General features: G+C 37.7%; 1 protein-coding gene across 4 annotated transcripts in view; it reads right to left on the minus strand.

Moving 5' to 3' along the window:
• Atp8b4 (ATPase phospholipid transporting 8B4 (putative)) overlaps positions 1-22,093 on the minus strand; it is a 246,490-nt gene that overhangs the window by 41,577 nt on the left and 182,820 nt on the right. For all 4 annotated transcript variants that reach the window (XM_058584792.1, XM_046460874.2, XM_046460873.2 and 1 more), the window contains exons 17-21: positions 15,243-15,358; positions 12,102-12,266; positions 10,999-11,110; positions 8,400-8,505; positions 1,193-1,340 (exon numbers count right to left, since the gene is read on the minus strand). In XM_058584792.1, the coding sequence (XP_058440775.1) occupies positions 1,193-1,340; positions 8,400-8,505; positions 10,999-11,110; positions 12,102-12,266; positions 15,243-15,358 (647 nt within the window). The remainder of the gene's footprint in view (positions 1-1,192; positions 1,341-8,399; positions 8,506-10,998; positions 11,111-12,101; positions 12,267-15,242; positions 15,359-22,093) is intronic.

Consider the following 22,093-nt stretch of genomic DNA (forward strand, 5'->3'; position numbering starts at 1 on the left):
CTATCTTAGATCCTTCTTTCAACAAATTTAGAGACAGAGAGAGAGGGAATGGAGTAAATTATCACCTGAGCACTCTCACCCTACCACACAGTGTTTCTCTGAGCCTGAGGGAAAGTTGAAGCAGGACTCATAGGGGATCCTTTCCCTATTGTGGTCCCTGGAAAACTCAGCTTGGAGACTACCAGCCTCAAGTCCCAGCTGGCAGTATCATAATTTTCAGTTGCTGTTCATCTGAGCAAGGAAGCAGTTCGTGTCATCTGGACCAACTTTCGACTGAGCTTGGCCTGCACCCGAGCTCTGTAACTTTCCATGGTGTAGAAGGCAACACATCATTACGTCTGGAGTCCAGCTGGATAATGCTCTAAGCACTAAGAGCTAACAGACAGACAATCGCAAGGGGGAAAATGCACTCTACTCACATCCAACTTCTTTTGTCCTCTAAGAAACTGTCTACAAGAAGAAACATTTATTTTCCAAACTCCAAAATGAAAAATGATCGTCAAAGCCCAAGAAAGATGTGAGATTAGCTCTTTGTGCATACAAATGATAATTTCACTAGAGTGCCATCGGAGCTTTTGTATTCTAAATTAGAAACTCAGAAGAGCGTTTTGATATTTGTTCAAGATTTGGAACCTGAACTACATCAAAAGTACAATGCAAGTTTATTCTATTATGACAAGAACCAGATTTCCTAATCAAAGCAAATTGTTTGGCATTGCTGTAAAATGCTGCTATTTAGAAAAACCACCAGAGGTATCTTAATGGCAATAATTTGGTGTGGTAATTATATGAAGGTCAGGTTATGCTCTGCAAATCACAAACTTTAACAAGAACAAGAATTCACCCATCCAGTTGCATTTCTTTAATTAAATAACAACGAGCTGTGACACTCCCCCTTAAAGCCCTTAAATAATACTGCTAAGTGGTCTACAGTCATTTAGACAAGACTGATATTCTGTGACTAGAGTGTTGCTTTGGAGACTCCCTTTCACTGTGATGGTTCAAACAATAATGTATGAAATATATATTAGAAGTTTCCTTTCCCTTTGCAACAGGAAATCATTGTGTATGCCCTGCTTCTTGTAGTGCCATTTGTTTGAAAAAAACAAAAAGAGTTCTCATTATGACAGCACAAAAGAGATGATTATTGAGGAAAAGAAGAAGAAAAGACAAAAGCCTGAAGCAAACTCACCAAACTGTGGCCATTTATGACTAAGGCATAATCTCCTGTTATGGTTTCTTCTACCACAGAGTCCAGCTCCAACTGCAGCTTGTTTTCACTAACTACATGACCATTGGAAAAACTTCTGTTTTGTCCAAACAGATTTTCCTTTGCTTTCCTAAAAGAACAAGGGGAAAAGAAAATCATAACAGAACATACGGAGCATACATACTAACTCTTATAAAAGGCTGGCCTAAAAGATTAAATTCATTTCTTCACTACACAGGACCGAGGATGGCATAAGATCCAGTTTCAGCAAGCAAGCTTGGAATTCTTTGTGATGGGGAGACCATAGCAAATTTCTAAATTCCAGGAAATAGGCGGGTGAACACAGTGAAAACAAAATCATCCTGAACGTTTTATATTAACTAAAAGGTAAATCACCATCTTGAGCAGGGTTTATCCAGGGAATCTTGGTCGACTTAGTATAGAAGGCCTGAAGAACCACTCTGTGGCTCACAATATTGTTAAATAATGGAAAGCAAAAAACTAAAGAAAATAGATGAAAATCTTCTAAGAATTCCAGGGCATCTGCAAATGTATAAGTTCATCATAAGTTTGAGGGACCATGTAATATGATCTGGTTTAAAATGGGAGTCCTCTGAGACATATGTTCTTTAAAATTTTGACAATAAAAATAAATGATGGTATTTACTAGTCATTATAAAAAACAGAAAATTCTAAGCTAAATTTATATTCATCAGTTCAAACAATAGAATTAATCTCCCTGGAAAGAAACGAAGACACCCAAGTGTAGAGGAGGGGCATTCCAAGTAGAAACTCCGTCCAAATGCTCCAGCTCTAACTAGCAGTAGCTGTTGAAGAATCCTGCCCACACTCCATCTCCTCCATTTAAGAAGAAGCATAGATGTTGACATAGCATCCTTAGAAGTGACATGTTACTGCTCGTTTCAAAATGCTAAGGCACAGGAAATTTCTTCCCTGTGAACTCCTCAGTGACAGGCTTTGAGGTAACATAGGTAGGCTGACCTGACTACAGGAGGCTTCAACCACAACCTGAGACCTCTTAGCAGTTGCCCCCTAAGGAGGGGAGCTAACACCAGTCACCAACCCTTTAAGGCACATGCACAAAGTGAGTACTCAGAAGAAAATGGGAAGTGAGAGCTGAACTAGAATAATGGATATTTGGGTTTATAGCAAAATGGACTGGGCTCCCTAAAGGCTCATTTGATGTAAAAAAATGTTTATTAAAATGGTTTTATGCTAAGGTTCCTCTGAAAGAAGAGAACAACCACTGTATCAAAACAACCATTTGAGCCTTCATTTTTCTAATTATTTGAAAATGCAACACTAATTGTCTACATACTATATTTAAAGAACAAAACCAAAACAACATCAACAACAACAAAAGCAACCTTATCCTCTGGCTCAACATCTCCTTCTGCTGTCCAGGACCAAAATCACAGCCTGCACTTAAGAATCCAGAGGTCACATGCTCTTGGCTCCAAGGATGCTATCATGCATTTAGCAACTAGTTTTCAGAACCAAGGAAAAAGATTTATAAAATCAGAGTGCTACGTGTGAAATTTAGGGAGTTACAGTGGGAAGGGGGAGGAAGAGAAGACATGAAAAAATCAGTGTTGTAACTGATCAGACTTTCACTACAGATAACCATGTCAGGGAATCCTCACAGTCATGAAAATTTATAGTCCCAGATAATGAAGAAAGCAAGGGAGACAAGTTCCTTCAAAATGAACATTTCTCTGACAATGCTTTAGAGCTCATAAATAGGATCTTAAGAAAGCACCACAGGGAAAACATCTCCCGAGGTTTCCTTTTTAGTAAAGTTCTCATTCGCTGTATAAATGACTCAACCTCTGTTTTCCCCTCAGAGAATGAAAACATTCCAAAGAAGGGCGAAGTTCATGAAAGTATTGGCTGAAATTCTATTTACTTATGACCCCCCCCTTACAAAAAACTGTCTTCCTAACATCTAACATGAACCCTTTTCCAGACAGAAAAGGGACAGTTTTCCAACTCTGTTTAAATTCCCACTGCCCTCTCCTCGCAAGCCATCACTCCATGCCAGATTAGGCGCTCACGTTTTCAGACCTTTGTCCACGTTCTGTAACTGTCATTTCTTTTTACTCCAGAAACTCGGCTCTTCAAACACCAGCTGGTTTTTGCAAAAACAATTTATTAGAAGGGAGAAAAAGCTGCACATAATTCCCTTCAATGGATATGAGCTATACATTTTTTGCAGGCATAACACACGATGCTTAGCCACAGGATTCAAATAACAAAAGCTAAAACAAAAGAATGCCTGTGTTTTGCAAGTTTTGTAATGTAGGGCAGTTTATTCTGTTTTTGGCAGCAGAAATGCATTAGTAGTTGAGGTGACTGTGGCATTGGCGTCCCTATACCATCACAGGCACAGCAGACTAATTAGGTCTGTACTTGCTGGCGGGCAATCTATCAAGAACAAAAGAGATGGTAGAAAAGAAAGTCATTCTGTCTGTCTCTCCTTGAAGGTACTCTATATTAAATATTAAAAGGATCTGTTTGGAAGTGAATTAACATCATGACACCATGTCTAAAAGAAGACAATTTGGACTTTGATGCAAAAGTTACAGCTCTGGGCTTGGTGACAGGAGACCTGAGTACAGGATCACTGTTGGTTATCTGACCCTCCTCCCCCCACCTTTTTCTTTTCTCTCTCTTTCTCTTTCTTTTTTTTTTTTTTTTTGTGATATTGGGGATTGAGCCCACTGAACTCCATCCACAGCCCTTTTTAATTTTTATTTTGAGACAGGGTCTCACTAAGTTGATGAAGCTGTCCTGGAACTCGTGTCCTCCCGCCTCAGCCTTCCAAGTCAGTGGGATTGCAAGCGTGCATCACTGCATCCAGTGAGTTATGTGGCTTCTGACCACTTGCTTAATCAGTGACAGACCTCGATTTCAAATTCCTAATTCTCCATCTACTACACCACAAGCTGCCTCCAGGTTGAACTAGATAGAGCATAGTGACAGAGGGGCATTTAAAGAAATAGTACCACCCTGCCCACAGTAGAGAAAGGGAGAGAGTACATGAGGCTTTTATTTTCAGTCCCAGTTTCATCATTCTTTTCATAAGAAAGGCCTATAAGACATTCAACCCCTGAAACATTTTCATTATTAAAAATGTGGGGAACAGGACCAGCCAGTCAGACTGGTTGGTGCACCAACCAGTGAAAACAGATGCCAGCTATGAAACCTTGGGTAGCTGCATCATTATGTGTTAGAAGACAATTTATAAGAAAACCTTAACTTATTAAAACACTTTGTCTGGGCAACTAGAAATTGAAAATTGGGACCAAGATGCATTTCTATGGCCTGTATGGCGTTGAAGAAACCGGTAGGACTCTATGAGCAGTATGTTGTTCCCCTTCACCTAAAGCTTCACCACAATCTTAATGTCTTACAAATAACCTAGATAGTACTAATGTTACCTGCTACACCTGGAGCCATTTGCACTTGATAATCCTGAACATCCAAAACAATAACTTCCCACTAAGTAGGTGTTCAAAAAAAAACACCAATGTACTTTTGTTGACTATAGAGGAAACATCGATTTCCAGGTTTATCACTGGGATACCTCTCGAAAGCTGTGAAGTCACTGCATGGTTTAATTAGTTAAGAGGACATAAATTTTTCTAAGATAAAACAAGTGATCAGTGCTACAAAAATGAAATATGGAATGAGTTCTTCTGTCAGACCAAACAAAATTACATTCTCAGCCTGTTTTCCTTTGGGCCAAAGACATGCATTGGTGAAATATAATCAATGCAGTAATCTTCTGAGAAACCATAGCAGGGTTTAATTCTAGATTTCTGGGCATGCCCTTAATACTAAAGCAGCTACAGAAGCAAAATTAAGCCAGGACTTCAAGTGTCTAAAATGGTTTCAAGACACTAAATTTGAAACAAGCCGTGTGCATGATATGCATGAAAATCACATATCCATGTTTATGAAATAATCTAAACATATTTGACAGGTTTAAATATAACCATTTAGGTCATTTCCTTCCAATAGCTACTATCACTCAGATTTTGTTCTTTTGATACACTTTCTTTCCATGAACTTTCACTGAACTCAAAAGCATAACACAAGAAAATGGAATCATGAAAATTTATGATTTCAATTTTTCATCCCTAAAACTGTGGGCTTGGGTAAAAGTAGGTTAAGGTCCTTATAGCCCAATCATATCATCTCTAAACTTTCTTTCATTGTTTCACACATAAGCTTTTGGGGGATACCACATATCTAAACCATAATGCACATGGACAGATGTGTTTTATATGTATATATATATAAAGAACAAATATATGTATGCACATAAAATTTTTGCAAAAAAGATATTACACTATGCATGAAGTTTTGTAATCTCATTTTTGCTTAAATATATGGTTGGTATCTTCCAAAGTTAGTAAATACATAATCATTTTTATGGATTGCATAGTATTCCATTGCATATTTATATCACAGTATTTACCAAAAAATTTCATGACTGGGTATTTGACCTACTTATATTTTCTATTTTTATAACTGATACAGCAGTAAATATTTCCTTATATACTTATTAATACATTTTCCACTATTTTTCTTAAGAGAACTTCCTAGAAGTAGGAATCACTGGGTCAAAAGTAGGCATATACATAATTTGGAATACATTGCTAATATGCCCTCTAAATCGTTTCTACCAATTTGCAGTTCCAACAACAGCACATAAATAATGTACATTTCTTCCACCCAATGATAGTGATGTCATCTCTCTATTCAATCAAATGAAGCCAAACAAACTCTTGAGATACCACCTCAACTGCTCCTTCTACAACCACCACCAAGATTTCAGGTGACCCTTTCTATCTACTCAGAAATGTCCCTGGCCTCAGAAGGACCTGACAAAGCCAAATACAGAGAGAGAGGAATCAAATTCTTGCTTTTCAAGCACAAAAATAGATTCTCGAAACTCATAGCAGAGCCATCATTCTGAATGCCAGCCATTCAGAATTTTACTGATTGAGCTTTTTGAGAGGAAATAAAAGTTTCTTCAAGTCTCAAAACACTAATTCTGAAAGAAATTAGGGCATAAAATATTGCCATACAAAGAACAATAGAAAGAGCAGCTTACGTACTGGTGAGTTGCTAAAAGAAACCTGGGTCTTGACACACATGTGGGGTTGATGGTGGATAGAGGACCTGTGTGGGTAATGGAATACTCAGATAAATTCTGGGGATTCAGTGTATACAGTAGTTAAATACTTCCCACAGAGGTGCAATGGCATAGAGGACAGTAGCAGAAAGGGTTTTCAGGAACTGAAATGACCATGTGAGAGCATAAGTCCTCTAAGACACAGGGAGGTGAGGACAAGAGGCCACAATTACCATGTTTCACCAGGAGGTCTGGAAGTCAACCAGGAGGGAAAGCCAGCAACCCGGAGCCCAGAGATAAGACTGAGACAGAATAGGAACAGCTAGATGCCAGCAGGGTAGACATTGATGAGCAGTGACAGGTGAGGCAATTGTGCATCCCAGACGAGAACTAAATTTAACTGAAAGTGCATAGCTTAATTGTTCTGTCATCGGGCAGAAAAGGGGTTCAAAACCAGTTTTAGCAAATTTGATGAGTTTCTGTTCTTGCATGCCCGAGCGTATTCTGAGCTGTCAAAGTCAGAGAAGCTAAAAATAACCAAGCCTCCTTATACTCAGTCAAAATCCCAGCCCTCTCCATTCTACCCACCAAAGAAAAACTTCAAAGCCTCTCTCCTAGGATGAGACAAGGATGGTGGGAAAGTTGTTTCTTTCTACTCAGCTCCCCTCAGCAACATTCTAGGCCACTTTTCACTTCCCCTGAGTCCTAGGCTCACTGTCCTTTTGTGGGGAATAATAATAAAAGTAGCCCTCGTTGGTGAAAGGATTGGAATCAATGCCTGAAGTCAAGGGATTCGGGAAGGAAGGCAAGAAGGAATGAAGAAGCTCAATGAACCTACATAAAGCTTTAATTTCTTACCTCATTTAATCCCCCAACCAAAAAAGCCCATGGGGAAGATATTTGTATCCCCAGTTTAGAAAGGAGGGAACAAGCAGGTAGAAGTTAAATAACATATCAAAAGACTCCCAGCCAGCCATGAGCAAGAAGCTGAGTTTCCAACTCTAGTCCAGCCAATATATTTCCCATTTTTTATTTGGCAAAAACATATTCAGTCTCATCTCATAGGTTCTAACCAGCATGATGCACTAGTTTTCTTCTTGAGGCAAGACAAGACACAATGGGAAATTTGATCTACAAATATCTATTGGTGATGCCGGTGCTGACATCTAAGACCTTTATTTTTTTCATCCAGTTGAGCTTAAAGAAGCTACTATAAGCAGCAGCAAGAAAAGAAAATTGTTATAAGACAGCATTTTTAAAATTTCTAGGGAAATGATTATGTCACTTTTTAAAATGGTCTCCAAAAAAAATAACAGAAAATAAATAAATAAATAAATAAACTGATATTAAGAAATATTATTTTTCAAAATTCAATGTTTATTTTGCTAACTCCAATGTCAGCACTTAGATATTATCTGCTACTCCACAACAATCACACAAATGTCACAGTGTTCTATTTCTCATTAGCAGTGTAAGTCTGGAATTAATAGTAAGTATGTCAAAATATCTGTTTTCTTTAATGCTGAAAGATTCTATTCCAACTTCACATGCCATATACTACAACTGTGTTTCCCAAATTTATCTGATCATAAACTTTGCCTAGGTGTTTATTAAATACAAATTCTCATACTCCAATCCCCATAGAGTCTTCTAAAGGAAGATCTGAAGGAAGACAGGGAACTGATATTTTTAACAAGTGTCCTTGGGGATTCTGATCACTCATCATCACTTAAGAGCTATCAGACATTCACCATTGAACAATTTTAAAGGACAACTTAATGTAAATGACTTGAAATTCTTTTCTAAAAACACCTGGGAAATGTTGGAGGCCTGAAGACAATGATTCACTGCTGAGTCAAACTTACCTTAGTTTGTCACCAAAATGAATATGAGTTAGGAAATATGTAGAAAGAGCTTTATATGAAGTTCGGGACATAGGAATCTTTCCTCTTTCTCAACTGTGTGATCTTGCTTTTCCCTTCTCCTTCCTACCCTTCCGTTTTCCCTCCTTCGTTCCCGGCCTACCTGAGTTCTTCTCTCACTTCAATTGCAGTGTTTCCTGATATCACAAACACGTCATTCATGTCATCAGTCAGCATGTTGCAGGCATAACCAATGTTGATGGCAGTTTCTATATAAAAGATAGCTATCTCAGTTAGAATTAAGAACAGAAGTATTTTTTATACAAAAGTTTAGAGGTTGTAGCTGCATTTTCTCATGGCCTATACACCCTTTTAATGTTAGCACACAATGAACAATAAAATACAAATGACCCAGAGGAAAATCCAAAGACCTGCTTTCCATGATCAAATTTACCACTCACTAAACTCATGAAAAAGTAGCAGTATCTATGAATCCTCAGCTTTTCATTTAGTTTTGTTAAATTAATTTTTTATTTGTTTAAATTAGTTATACATGACAGTAGAATGCACTTACATACTTTGATATATCATACACAGATGGGATATAATTTCTCATTTTTCTGAGTATACATATTGTAGGATCATATTGGTCATATAGTCATATATATACATAAAGTAATGATGTCTGTTTCATTCTACTATCTTTCTTATCCCACATCCTCCGCCTTCCCCTCCTTTCACTTCCCTCTACCTAATCTAAGGTAACGCTATTCTTTTTTTTTTTTTTTTTTGCCTTTATACATGTACTTTGTTTTTTTTTTTTTGCATTACAATTCTTAATACACATATATACCACAATTTTTGTATCTCTGTTTGTATATAAAGTATGTTGACACCCAATTCAAGTCTTCATACATGTAATTTGTATCATTTAGTTTTTAATAATAACTTTAGATTCTCAAATCAGCACTCATGAAGACATTCTAAGATCTTGTGATAGAATAATACATGCAAAAATAAAACTTTTGGCCATAAGTCCCAAACACTGTCTTTAAAGAGCCAAATAGTAAATATTGCTAATATTTAATTGTGAAATTATAGGCAAAGTGAAGAGAAAACTCACAAAATGTTCAGTTGAAAAACAAAAATCATTCTTAAAAAATTTTTTATAGTTCTCCTCCACACAACAATGCCATTTTTCCAATAAATGAATATAAATTTGGAATTTAACTATCTTACCATACCCCTGTTATTGTTTGAATATGAAGTGTCCCCCCAAAAGCTCTTGTGTTAATGTAAGCAATGTTCAAAGGTGAAGTGATTGGATTGTGAGAGCTGTAACCTAATCAGTCCATCCTAGTTTGAATGACTGGGTGGTAACCATAGGCAGGTGGGGCACCACGGGAGGAGGGAGATCACTGGAGGCATGTCCTGGAAGGCTTCATCTTCCCTGTGCCTCCTTCCCCTCCCCCCACGATGTGCTGCCTCACTTCTGGCCTAGAACAATAGTGTCAGTCATCTGTGGACTGAGACTGTGAGCCCCAAATAGATTTTTCCTCCTCTGAGTTGTTCCTGCCAGGTATTTTGGTCATAGCAATGAAAAACTGACTAAAACAACAAGAACTGCCTTACTATTCCTCTAATTTTATAGGAATAGAGTCTGGGGTAGTTACATAACTCCTACCATCTCCAATAGAGTCATTTGATTCTAACTCCATAGAATCATTAGATGCTACCTAATGCTACAGAATCATTGATTTGTCCTAAATCAAAGAAAACCATCCATAAAATCTCAGCATATACTTTGCATATATCACAGAAATCGAAATTCATGGCTATTTGTAATACTCAAATAAGCGTGTCCACAGATCAACATCACACTGTTGGGAGTCTCTATCTAGGAATACACCAGAGGGCTTGACTCTGTACTATGTATTCCTTGCAATCAACAATTTGGATAAAAAATATGGAGAACTGATTCACCACATCTATAAATTCCCCAGTGCTCTAAAAATTAACCTAACCAGTATATAGAATCTTTAAATACATGTGTGCCAGTTAACTGAATATTTTCAGATTACTGATGGCCAAGCATAAGGTCATTTTAAAATATTACTGTTAGCAAAAGATCCAAACTGTATTGACCCTTTTTCTTTCTTAGGAAAGCAATATTCTGAACATAATAACCTAGTATTTTGTCATTCCTAAAAGTGAGTTGATACTCACTGTGCCATTTCACGGGCAGCCCTGGAATTCAACAGGTTGCACTGGTATAGCTGTAATGTTTGTTAAAATGCTAAAATATCTCCATAAACAGTTGATAAACAGCTGTTCACCTGTGCTTCCCCAAAGCCTGCCACCACTCTATTTCCATAAGATCCCCTGAGCCTCCCTACTATGAAAAAACTCCAAAGTCCTGCTGCAGTACTAGGCCAATATCTGTCCCACCTGGGACACCACTCATATGAATCAGTTGTTAAAAATTTTTAGTACTATTGTTTCCTACAGGTATAAGAGGCAATTGGTGTGAAACTCTACTGACCCCATGATATACTATGAAAGATATTGTGTTAGTTTTTTGTTGTTGTTGTTTTAAAATAGTAATTCTTGAAATATATTAGCTCTCTTTTTTGTATTTCAACTTTTTCCTATGTGGAGGACTGGCCAAATATCTAATAATTAAGGATTCTGCTTAATTAAAAATTTATCATAGAATTTAATACCCCCTTTCCAAACATCATCATCATCCACTTTCAAATTACCTTGTTTGTCTCCTGTGAGAACCCAGATCTTAATATTGGCCAGTGATAAACTTGTAACAGTTTCAATAACACCTTCTTGTAATTTATCTTCTATAGCAGTAGCACCTAATAGCTTCAGTGAAGGATAGAGAATAATTTAGGTTAATACAATGACCATAACATCTATGGCCTTCCAACACAGTGTATGAAGGACAAGGAACATGAGTTGAAGACAGAAATTATGATATATTGATGTCATAATATCAGTATCAATATATCTATATCCACATTGCAGATGCAGATGCAGAAGTGGATTGGGAAGGACCCCAATAAGAAGTTCCCAAATCAAGCCAACTTAATGGCAGAGATCCCAGGAGTTAATGTTCATATGAGGGGGCTGAAATGCTCAGATAACATGTTGGTGTGCAATATGAAGCCATTTGGGCCTCTAATGACTTCTTTCTTTAGATGACTCCCCACTTTCACTAATGGAGAAGTCCAAAGTAAAGTCCTCACCTCATAGTCAAGAAACTGACCAGAAAAAAGAGAGTCATTCTCCCACATTAACAAACCACAGATGCCATAATAAAAAGTGAAATTTCCTGTGCAATTTCCATTCAAAGATGCACAGGACATGCTCCCTAAAACTCACAATTGACCATGCTACTTGACCACTGGGCCTCAGGAAAGAGTGGTTTCTAGAATATACCATACTCTGAATAGCACAGGTATCATCAGAAACTCCTGAGCCTATAACAGTTTAGAGCCATAGTCTCACTTAATAGCAAGTTTCTCTTCTTAAAGTGGATCACAAAGCAGGGAGAGAGGGCAAGAAATAACATCAAGGACACATGAGAGGTTGACAAATAATAGGGAGTGTATTATCTTCCACTCTTGGGGAACTTCCAGTTATATAAGCTACTGCTAAGAGAAATAAATCTTTAGGCTCACTAGGGCCATACATGGCAAACTCAAAGCCAACATATAAAGCAGAAGTCAATGTTTGAAAGAATAACATCTGCTGTGTGCAAGATAGTTTAGCCAATGGCTAATTCCTATGGTAGATCTCCAAACACATGCTATCCTTTCTGTAAACACAAACCCTCGGGCTTCTAAACTTGTACCATCAAATCACTTTCAATTTCTTCATACAGCCCAGATATACGTTCATCCCTCTTATCCATAGCAGCATTTGCATCTTCAAGCATCTTATGCCACTCTTGAAAGTACTTGTCATCCAGCTCTCTGTAAGCGATGGCCAAGGTTCGAAGGCCTTCCCCTGCAAACTCCTGCCAGAGGAGACATAGACGTAGGAACAGTAGAAAACAATAAGCATGCCAATCATAACAGCCACAATAATGGTTAGGAAGTTTTATACTCCAATTCATTTTGTCCCAAGAGCACTACTTGGCCATTCTAACTCTAACTTTTTACCCACTCAGAAATGAGAGATAATGTTTATATTGTGTATTTTATTTCTATGAAGTTAAAACCTTCAGGGGAGCCATGCTTTCCCGTAAAGACAGATAAAATGCCCAGTGAAGCGTTCTAGTTGAGAGGTGATCAATGATGCCTATGACCTGAGACATTCATTTGGAGCAACATATATTGGTTTGCAGCCTTTCCTTGCCTGAAGGAAGTATTGCTGGCCATGAGAGGGACCAACACTGTTTCAAGGCCCTTGGCTTCCAGTGAAGAGAAAGCACAGCCCTCAAATCAAAGGCAGGAGGTTCTTTAGAAGAAATGCATCAGGACACCTCACCAAAGTCTCAACTGCTTCCCTTAGTAATATATCTATGCTTAAAATTAATTGAGTCCCACTTTTGCATGTGTTTGAAAATTCTCATAATGAAAAGCTAAAAGTAAATAATAAATGAATAAATAGATTTCAGATATTCTGGTTAAAAAAAAAGCTTAAACATATTACTTGAGGTTGTAATAATAACCTTTAGAGGGAAAGAAAGGAAAGAGAAAGGAAAAAATGATAATACAACTGCTTCTGGGGCATAGGATTAAAAATGGGGGTAGACTTTTCATTCTAGGCCCTTCTCTGAAATTTTTTAATTTTTGCTATATTAAAATTTCATTGTAATAATAACAAAAGTTTGAAATTTTAAAGACACCATCAGGTTAGTTTGAAAATTATTTTTAATAAACGATGTTCAATGGAGTTAGTACTTAATAATTAATCAAATTAATTGGGAAGCCATACTTTTCCTATAACATCTCAATAAATTGAATCTCAGATAATACCTCTGGTACTTTATCCTTCCAATAGAAGGGGAAAATAGGAGACTGTTAGTTATTAAGTGTCTCAAACAGCCACAATAGCTAGAAACACTATTGGGGAAATGCTAAAAACCTCCCACTTCGCCTCTGCCTCCAATGGACATTTTATGGGCCTCTACATTGCAAGCCAAGCATCTTTACAGCCATTTCTGCTCCTTTGGGCATTGCCACAGAGCATGTCTTCTCTATTGTGTTTTGGCCTGTAGTACAGATAGAGGTTTATGATCAGGCACAAGTTAAATCATGACACACCCTATTAAGGTAAATAGAAAGTACATACTGTGCCAATGTGATTTAGCCCAGAGAAACCATGAGAAAAATTATCCAAATTCATCACATAGCACTTGGGACATTGCAATCACATTTTACAAGCCCTGCCATCCAAGACCACCACTGGGTCTCCTTCTGATCTGAAAATCTAGTTACTGCCTTATAACTATCTTTTGTCTTCTTAATTCGCACAAACACTTCTTTGCCTTTAACTTGCAACCCCACTGGGCATTACCAGTGCCTTCCTCTATGTTCAGTACAACAGTGAATCAATCCTAAGATGGCATTACAAAAGAGACAGATGATTTAAGTTATTTAATTAGTGCATGAAACACAAGTTTAATCCTAAATGAGCATTTGAACAAGGTCTTTTCCGATCCTTAAACAATTCAAAATCAATAATTAAATACAAATTTAAAACCTCAGAATATAGAAGGCAGAATGAATAAAGTGAATGAAGCAAAGAGCAAGTCAAATTGATCTTGCCTAATTTTTTTTCAATTTTGCATACGAATGTTAAAAAAAACAAATTAGGCTTCCTATACTTCAGTGTGAAAGGAGAACATATGAAAATCCAGGGCCTTGGTATTTTGAGTAATGGCAAAAATCAGATAGCTATGATTCCAATGTTGTTTTCCTGAAAAAAACAATAATAATAACTTTAAAAGACCATGCCAGCCTTCTGGAAGAGATTAAAAGAAAATCAAGAATGCTCTATTGGAAAGACAAAAACAATAGTTGTGTTTGTACCCAATATTACTAAACCATCATTTTTTTGAACTTCAAGTCAGGCAGGGTTTTTATATTTTATTTGTTTGTTTTTTTAAAGATTCAAGGAATGTTTATATTAAATATAGGGACAAAGAACATGAAATTTCAATAATTTTTTAAAGGGAAAAAAATGAGAGTTTTGACCAGTTTCCCTCATTAAAGTTCACATGGAGTTAAATAGAACCTCAAACAAATATTAAAGAGACACTCTGATCTCAGGTGTAAACCACATAATGTTCATATTAATTCATAGGCCATTACTCCTTCAGGAGGAAAGAGAGAGGGGGCAGGGGGGAAGGGAGAGGAAAGCATGTGTGCAAAGGTCATCTCTGCTCCCCTTAGAAAACTTCTGGAAATAAGTTCTGCAATTATGCTGGTCTAGACATTCTGAGTTCAGTGTCCTATAGAACACAAGGGACTCATCATATTTATACCTTTATTTAACTTTCAGCAGAAAATTGGTTCCTGGGGCTATTTTTTCCTCACCATCTGAACAGAACCCTGAACTAGAGATTCCATTGGTACAGACACAGCAGAACTCAAGGAAAAGCAACTTTTCAGTTCCAGAACTAGTGCAGTCTCCAGAGCAGGAAGCACAACACTGCAGCAGTTAAAGCAGCTTCCCTAGGTGGTCCTGAAGCACCCCTGAGCCTCACCCTGGAGGGAGACCAGGTGCCCACACTGTGTGGCCCCTTCTCTGCTGCGGTGTCAATCCACCTGCAGTGAAGCTGACCAGACTCCCAGCAGGGCAGGGAGCGGGTCCGTGTGCCAGTTTCCAGACATTCGCTGGCACAGTTTCCTATGCAACTGCTCTCCAGATGCTTTCTATTTCAGAAGTCAGATCGTTTAGCTGATACTTTTTAAACAAAACCTAACCATAGGAGATGGAGATGGCAAAGGGACCGTTGTGCTAACGTTAATGGGCAGTCACTTACACTGAGATGGTCTGACGTCAAAGACAGAAGGCCCTTATTGGAAGGATGAAGTTTTTCGAAGAGAATAGTATCCGCTCCCTTGGAATAAAGCTTTATCTGTCCTGCTGGGTTTCGAACTGAAAAGAAAAACAGTTTGGAAAAACAGATTATAATCAACGAAATCTGTCAAAACTAGACTGTCGCAGGGTTCCAGCTGGGCAGTTTGGAAATGGGCATAATGTTGTAGCCAGTAGTAAAACATTCAGTGCCTTCAGTGAGAAAGTCACTACCTAAGTCACTTGGCTTTATCCTGTTTTATTAACTTAGAAACATTCCTTCAACTGGAATCCTTTGATTTCCCAGATTCAGAAACAAGTGTTTTTATTCTGATGCAGAGGACTTTTTAAATTTTCCTTGCCTACTGTTACTAAAGGGTGGAAACATTTAAATTAAGTCTTCGTATTGAGCAGAATTGAGAGCTTTGTTTGAAAGCTCCTGGTGTGAAATTCAAGACCTAGTGTTCCAATCAGCATTATTATTATGCCAAATCGTCTCCATATGGAATTCTAGCCATCAAGACATCATTTATGCATTAGTTCTTGGCCCTCACTGACTTAATTCCTTACCCCCTTTGCTCCCTAGAAGAGCCCATTCGTTCTTGGGGGTTCATTCTTGGGTCAATCATGGCTGCAAGCATACCTCACAAAAGGCTTTTTTAAAAAAAATAAAATTTCTCTCCTCTTCCCATTGGAATTCTGTAATTCATAGGGCTGTGGTTTTGACCTCCCTGAGTTGGTATGATAGCCTTTACTGGGCTCCTTACATCTTCAATTCCACCTCTGTATTTTGTCAGACAAATGTTTCTTTCAAACCACAGAACATTTGCCCCAAGTTTGTAGGCCTGGTTTCACAGCTTGACACAGAGTAGGCACTTAATAATTATTTACTGAATGAGTAAATGAATGAGTGTCATGATCATGTATTTCTTCCCAGGAATTGCCTACAGTTTAAGACAAACACCTGGGTCCCAAATGCATGGTCGGATCACTCTGACCTTCACAGTCTTCCTCATTTGAATCAAAGATCATTGTAGATGTCCCACTTAATTCTACCTTTTCTCTAAAACTAGAATGCCTCAAAACGGATAAATATAAATATCTATTACTGTTAATGTAATTTGGATACAAAATTTAGAGTTTTATTCAAAAGAATTTCACTACCAAAGTACAATAAACGACTTTCCCCTCTAACTTTTAACTCTTTATTCAACACTTAATCTAGTCTAGTTTCCTCCTGGCTTAAACAGATCTAATGCACCCTGAAAACTTAGTAGTGGATCTTGTCTAAGTCTTGTCTTTTGTCCTAAGACCCTTGGTCAGCTTTCTTAGTTGCCTCAACTCATGCAGTTTTTCTTGTATTCAGCTCTGATTATCTACTGTTATGGTTTGGATCTGGAATGTTCCTCAAAGACTCATATTCTGAAGGTTTGGTCTCCAATGTAGCAATGTTCAGAGGTGGAGCTTCTGGGAAGTGATTGGCTAATGAGATCTCTTACCTCACCTGTGGATTAATCCATTGATAACTAAATGGAAGGCAGTAGAAACTGCAGGCTGTGGGGCCTGGTTGCAGAAACTTGGTCACTAGGGGCATACCCTGGAAGGGTCTTTAATGCCCTCCCAATTGCTTCCCAGCTGCCATGCCACAAGGTAAACAGCTCTGCTCTGCCACAGCCTTCTACCAGATGTTCTGCCACTCCTCAGGCCCAAAGCAATGGAGCTAGCCTAACATGGACTGAGTCAAAATAAAGCCCTCCTCCTTTGTTTATGTTGGGTATTTTAGTCATAGCAATGAAAAGCTGACTAATATACCTACACTGGGAGAAAAGACAGAAAATGTATATGCAGCATATCTAATTGCTCAACTGAGAATATAACTGCATTCTAGGAAGAACTTTCTCTTACTTTTCTTCTACAATAATCCAATTTTATAATTTCCCCCACATTTACTCCCTTCCATCATCGGAGATATATATAGAAGCAAAGTATGTATATCTTTCATTTGCTATTATTATTTCTTGATGATTACTTTTTATAGTCCAGCCTAGGACATCAATTCTCAATTTTTTTTAATCTCAATTTTACACACTTAATACTTACTGAAGACTCCAAATGTTAATAGTCTTATAACACTAATTCTAATATCACTATAGCAATAATTAATAGTAATAATAAAACTAATATGTACTAACATAACTTTCTATGACTGTATTTTTTTAAAACCCCCCAAAAAGAGGTTGGAGAGTGGCACTGTTATACATAATTCAGATCCCTTTAATGTCAGACTTAATAACAGACAATTGGATTCTCCTATCTGCTTAGGCATGTATTCTGTTGTGATATCATATATCATGGCTACTATGAACTCTATAGTATACTCATGAGAAAAAGAATGAAAAAGGCAAATAATGTGTTTATATAATGAAAATACTTTTGGCCTTGTGCATCCATTGAAAAAAAATAAAAAATTTCCCTAAGGTTCCCCTAAACATTGAGAACAACTACTTTAGTGTAATCGCAAACTGATTGTAATTTGTGAAAGTCCCTTACCACCTCCTTACCTCAGTTTCTACATGTAAAAAGGAGATATTTAAACACTATAATTTCAAGGGTCCTTTCCATCTGTACAATTTTCTGATTCAATATTTTCTATACATTTTACCTTTTCTTTTGGGGGGGTGGGGGGTACCAGGCATTGAACTCAGGGGCATTCAACCACTGAGTCACATCCCCAGTCATATTTTTTTGTATTTTATTTAGAGACAGGGTCTCTAAGTTGCTTAGTGCCTCGCTTTTGCTGAGGCTGGCTTTGAACTCGAGATTATCCTGCCTCAGCCTCCTGAGTCACTGGGATTACAGGTGTGCACCACAGTGTCTGTTAATCCAGCATCCACCCTTTAAATTTGAGTTTGTATAAATCCAGTTTCATGAAATCCTGTTTAAGTTTACTAACTAAACATTTCTTTTGGAGCTCAGCAAGTTTTCAACCTCTTTTTATCCTAGACTACTGGTCATTTCTGTTGAAACTCAATAAAATCTTCGTCATTTCAGAAGTTAGCTTTTCAAAACAAATTAAAAAGAACATAATAATTTTAAAAGGACAAAATAACATATGGCCAGAGCCTGGACAAAGGTCACAGTTTTTAAGTTATAAATCTTCTATTGCTTGCCCTTTAAATAATCGACAGATCTCTATTCATCAGAGATTTACAGAGTATATTTCTCCTCCCATTCTTTATACTCTTTCTGTGCAATTAACTTCATATCTGTGGTTCCAGTTTCCATCTATAGACTGACTGTTCTCAGACAGATATCTTCTGCCCAAAACCACATTCGGCACTTTCTTCAACTACCAACTGAACTTCTCTTGGATGTGTCCAAACACATCAAACTCAAACTGGATAGACTTACTTTCCACCAATAATTTACTGTCTTTCTTATATCTGTAGCCTCAGTAATCAATTTCACTATCCATTTGTCTTCTAAACTAGAAATATAGACATCATTACTCATAGTTCCTCCCCACCCCTGCCACCAGTTAATCCCACTAGAGCCATGAATTTCTCTCTGCCATCTTCACTCTTGCCTGGATTTTCACATTAACTGAACTGATTTCACTCATTTCATTCTGGCTTCCTTCCAAACTCTTTTGTATGTTCCAACCAGCATCATCTTGACACTGATGCTTAGAATCTTTCAATATCTCTCATCTGTCCTAGATCAAATTCAGACTCCTTAACATGGCCTATGAAAAGTTCATCAAAATCCACCCTTTTCCCATCTGTGTCCCACTCTGCTTCATCATACTCCCCTGAATGTAGCCAAATAGAGCATGCTTCAGGTTTTCACATTCTCCCTTAGAACACAGTAGGTACTTAATAAATATTTGCTTAATTAAGATGAATTATACTTGGGCAAAATTCATTGAAAGTAGTAGTTATATCTTTTTGACATAAAGGAAAGAGAAAAATAAAATATGACTTCCAGATTGATGTAACAGTAGTACTGGAAAGGGAGATGAATAATTCTACCCAGAGAAATGCCTGTCGTGCATGCGGCACCCTGGTTTGTACTGTTTGATCATCTGTATAAAGTGAAGTTGAGTAACCTTTGTCTAAAGATCTTGTAAGGTTTTTTCAAGGAGCCAAAGGTTGCTTTAATGATTATCTGCCAGTTATCTCTATTAAATATCTTTGAATTTTATCTCTATATTTTTATTTACCAAACTAGTACAATGGGTGCTTCCAAAATGATATAATGAGATTTATATGTTTAGTAATATAATACATTTTTTGCCCTCTAACAAAATTCTACAGGAATCAGAATCATTTAAATCAGGGTTCTTACCCCAGAATGGAAGACTTGGTGGTATTAAAACTATATATAGATGATTTGATGAGTGATAAGAGAAAAAAATGAAGGCAGAGGATTATGAGAAGATGAAAAAGGAACAAGAGGAGGAGGAGGAGGAGGAGGGGGAGGAGAAGGAGGAGGAGAAGGAGAGGGAGGAGGAGAAGGAGGAGAGGGAGGGGGGAGGAGGAGAAAGAGGAGGAAAAGGAGGAGGGGGGGAGAAGGAGAAGGAGGAGGAGGAGGAGGAGGAGGAGAAGGAGGAGGAGAAAGAGGAGGAAAAGGAGGAGGGGGGAGGAGGAGAAGGAGGAGGAGGAAGGGTAGGAGGGGGAGGAGGAGGAGAGGAAGCAGAAACAGCAGCAGCAGCAAATGTCTGGGTCTTCAGGACAGTGTTGTCACCACAAACTATGCCACATGACAATCATGAGACTAGGACTGTTTCTTGCCTAGTTATCAAATGGAGACTTTTCTACCCTAGTGGAGTCCCTTTCAAATTCCTCCTGATTAAAAACCAAACAGAACCAAAGTAAAGCCTGCAAGCCTCCATATCCTCTGCGGTGGAGCATTACCTTGCTTCATATGGAATCCATTAAGGCAGACATCTGATGTTTGTGGTTAGGCTGTGATTTCTCCACAGCCTGTAATGGTGACCAAGGCTGAGGAAAAGCCAAAAGTGTCCTTGTGTAGCAATCTTAGGTTTTTGTCCACACCCTCAGAGCAAAGAGAAATCAAATCTGGGCCAAACCAGCATCAGTAATACATCCCCTGAGATTGTAAATAGCAGGTAGCCTGCTGACACCAAAATTAAGCCAACACCTAGAGACTTAAAGCAGCATGTGTGTTCTTTGGCAGACAATGGCGGCCTATATACAGCCTGTCGTCAAAAAAAGCAGAAATAAATATCCTCATATAGCATTTGGTTTTTACTTACTGAGAGCAATCTCTCAGGGCTAGTTTCCATTAAAAACCCCAAACCCTGACATTATATATATACACATTTTCCACATTAGAGATTGCCTTTAAACACTGATGAAGATATTCATGAGTTACTAAGTGTTGGGTTGAATTTTACTTAACAAGAATTTATAAAAAATCTTAACTGAGTGCCAAGCTGTGTGCTTGGCCCTGAGAAGTGTAAGAAGACTAAGGCACAGCACCTGCCCTCAGGTTGCACACAAGGTACTGATTGGGGTAATAATGAGTGTCTTGGGACCTGTGTCACAGTAGTGTTATGAACAAAACACTTTGGGCATCACCAGAGGATGGAGTTATTTGGAGACTAGGAAAAGAGAAAATAGGTAATATTTGAATTGAATATTTTAACCAGATGAAAGGAATTTTCAATAAGTAAAAGTAGGGGAAAAGACTTCTAGACAGAGGGAATGGCATAGCAAAGGCTATAAAACTATAAAAGCATCCCAGAAATGGTGCGGTCTAGTGAGGCTGGAACTCAAAGTTTGGAAAGTAGAAGAAAAGTAGGTGATGTCCAGTTGCAAATAATGTTGTGTGCCACACTAAGGACTTCATGCTTCACATTCTGGGAAAGCATCAATGCTTCTTTAAGTAGGTGGTAGCAAAATCAGGACTATGTTTTAGAAAGAGTACCCTGATGTCAGCACACAGGATTATTTTAAAGGGAACATTTTAAAGATATTGCAATAATATAACCAAGTAGGGACAAGACCCTTAAGTACTAGGAATTAAGAGAAAAAATGACTTTTACAATAAAAAGTAGTTTATGAGGCTATTTTTTGTAACATTACTCTGATGCCTTTATGGAAGAAAGATTTAGAAACAGGTTGACAACAAGATTCTAGAGATGTGCTGAATTGAGAGAATAGGTGAAAAGAAAACAGTTTAAACAAATGTCTTAAACATCCAGGAAAAACAATGACTATCATCTGAGGATACATTGGTCTAGCCAAGTGGTCCTCAAACTGTGGTCCCCTGCCCAGTAGCACAAATATCACCAGGAAGCTTGTTATAAATGCACATTTGAACCAACTGAATCAGAACCCAGAAACTGGAGCCCAGAACCTGTGTTTTGACGAACCCTTCTGGTGATTCTGATGGGAGCTAATGTTTGAGAACCATTATTCTAGGGGGCACAAAGAATATGAAGGTGTCAAAAACAAGTTACCTACAATAGGTTAAGAGGCCAGACTTTAAAGACGACAAACCCGGGTTCAAATATTTTCTGTGTATCTGACTAGCTAAATGGCAAGTTGTGTGACAATCTCGGGTAAACTACTTAAAATTTCCTGCATCCTAAATGAGGGCAATACATTGTTGCAATTCAATAAAATAATTCATTATAAAGTGTTCAGTTCACTGGCAGGTTTTTAGTAAAAGGTAACTATTAATTTTAATTCAAACTATAGGAAGGATAATAGTCATGAGACAGTTTAATATTTGACATAAAATTTTATATATAACTATAATGCAATCCATTGATAGCATCCAGGAGAT

Source organism: Marmota monax, unplaced genomic scaffold, assembly GCF_021218885.2.
Source record: "Marmota monax isolate L192 unplaced genomic scaffold, Marmota_monax_Labrador192_F-V1.1 WCK01_AAM20220418_F8-fsc00001, whole genome shotgun sequence".
Lineage (NCBI taxonomy): Eukaryota > Metazoa > Chordata > Mammalia > Rodentia > Sciuridae > Marmota > Marmota monax.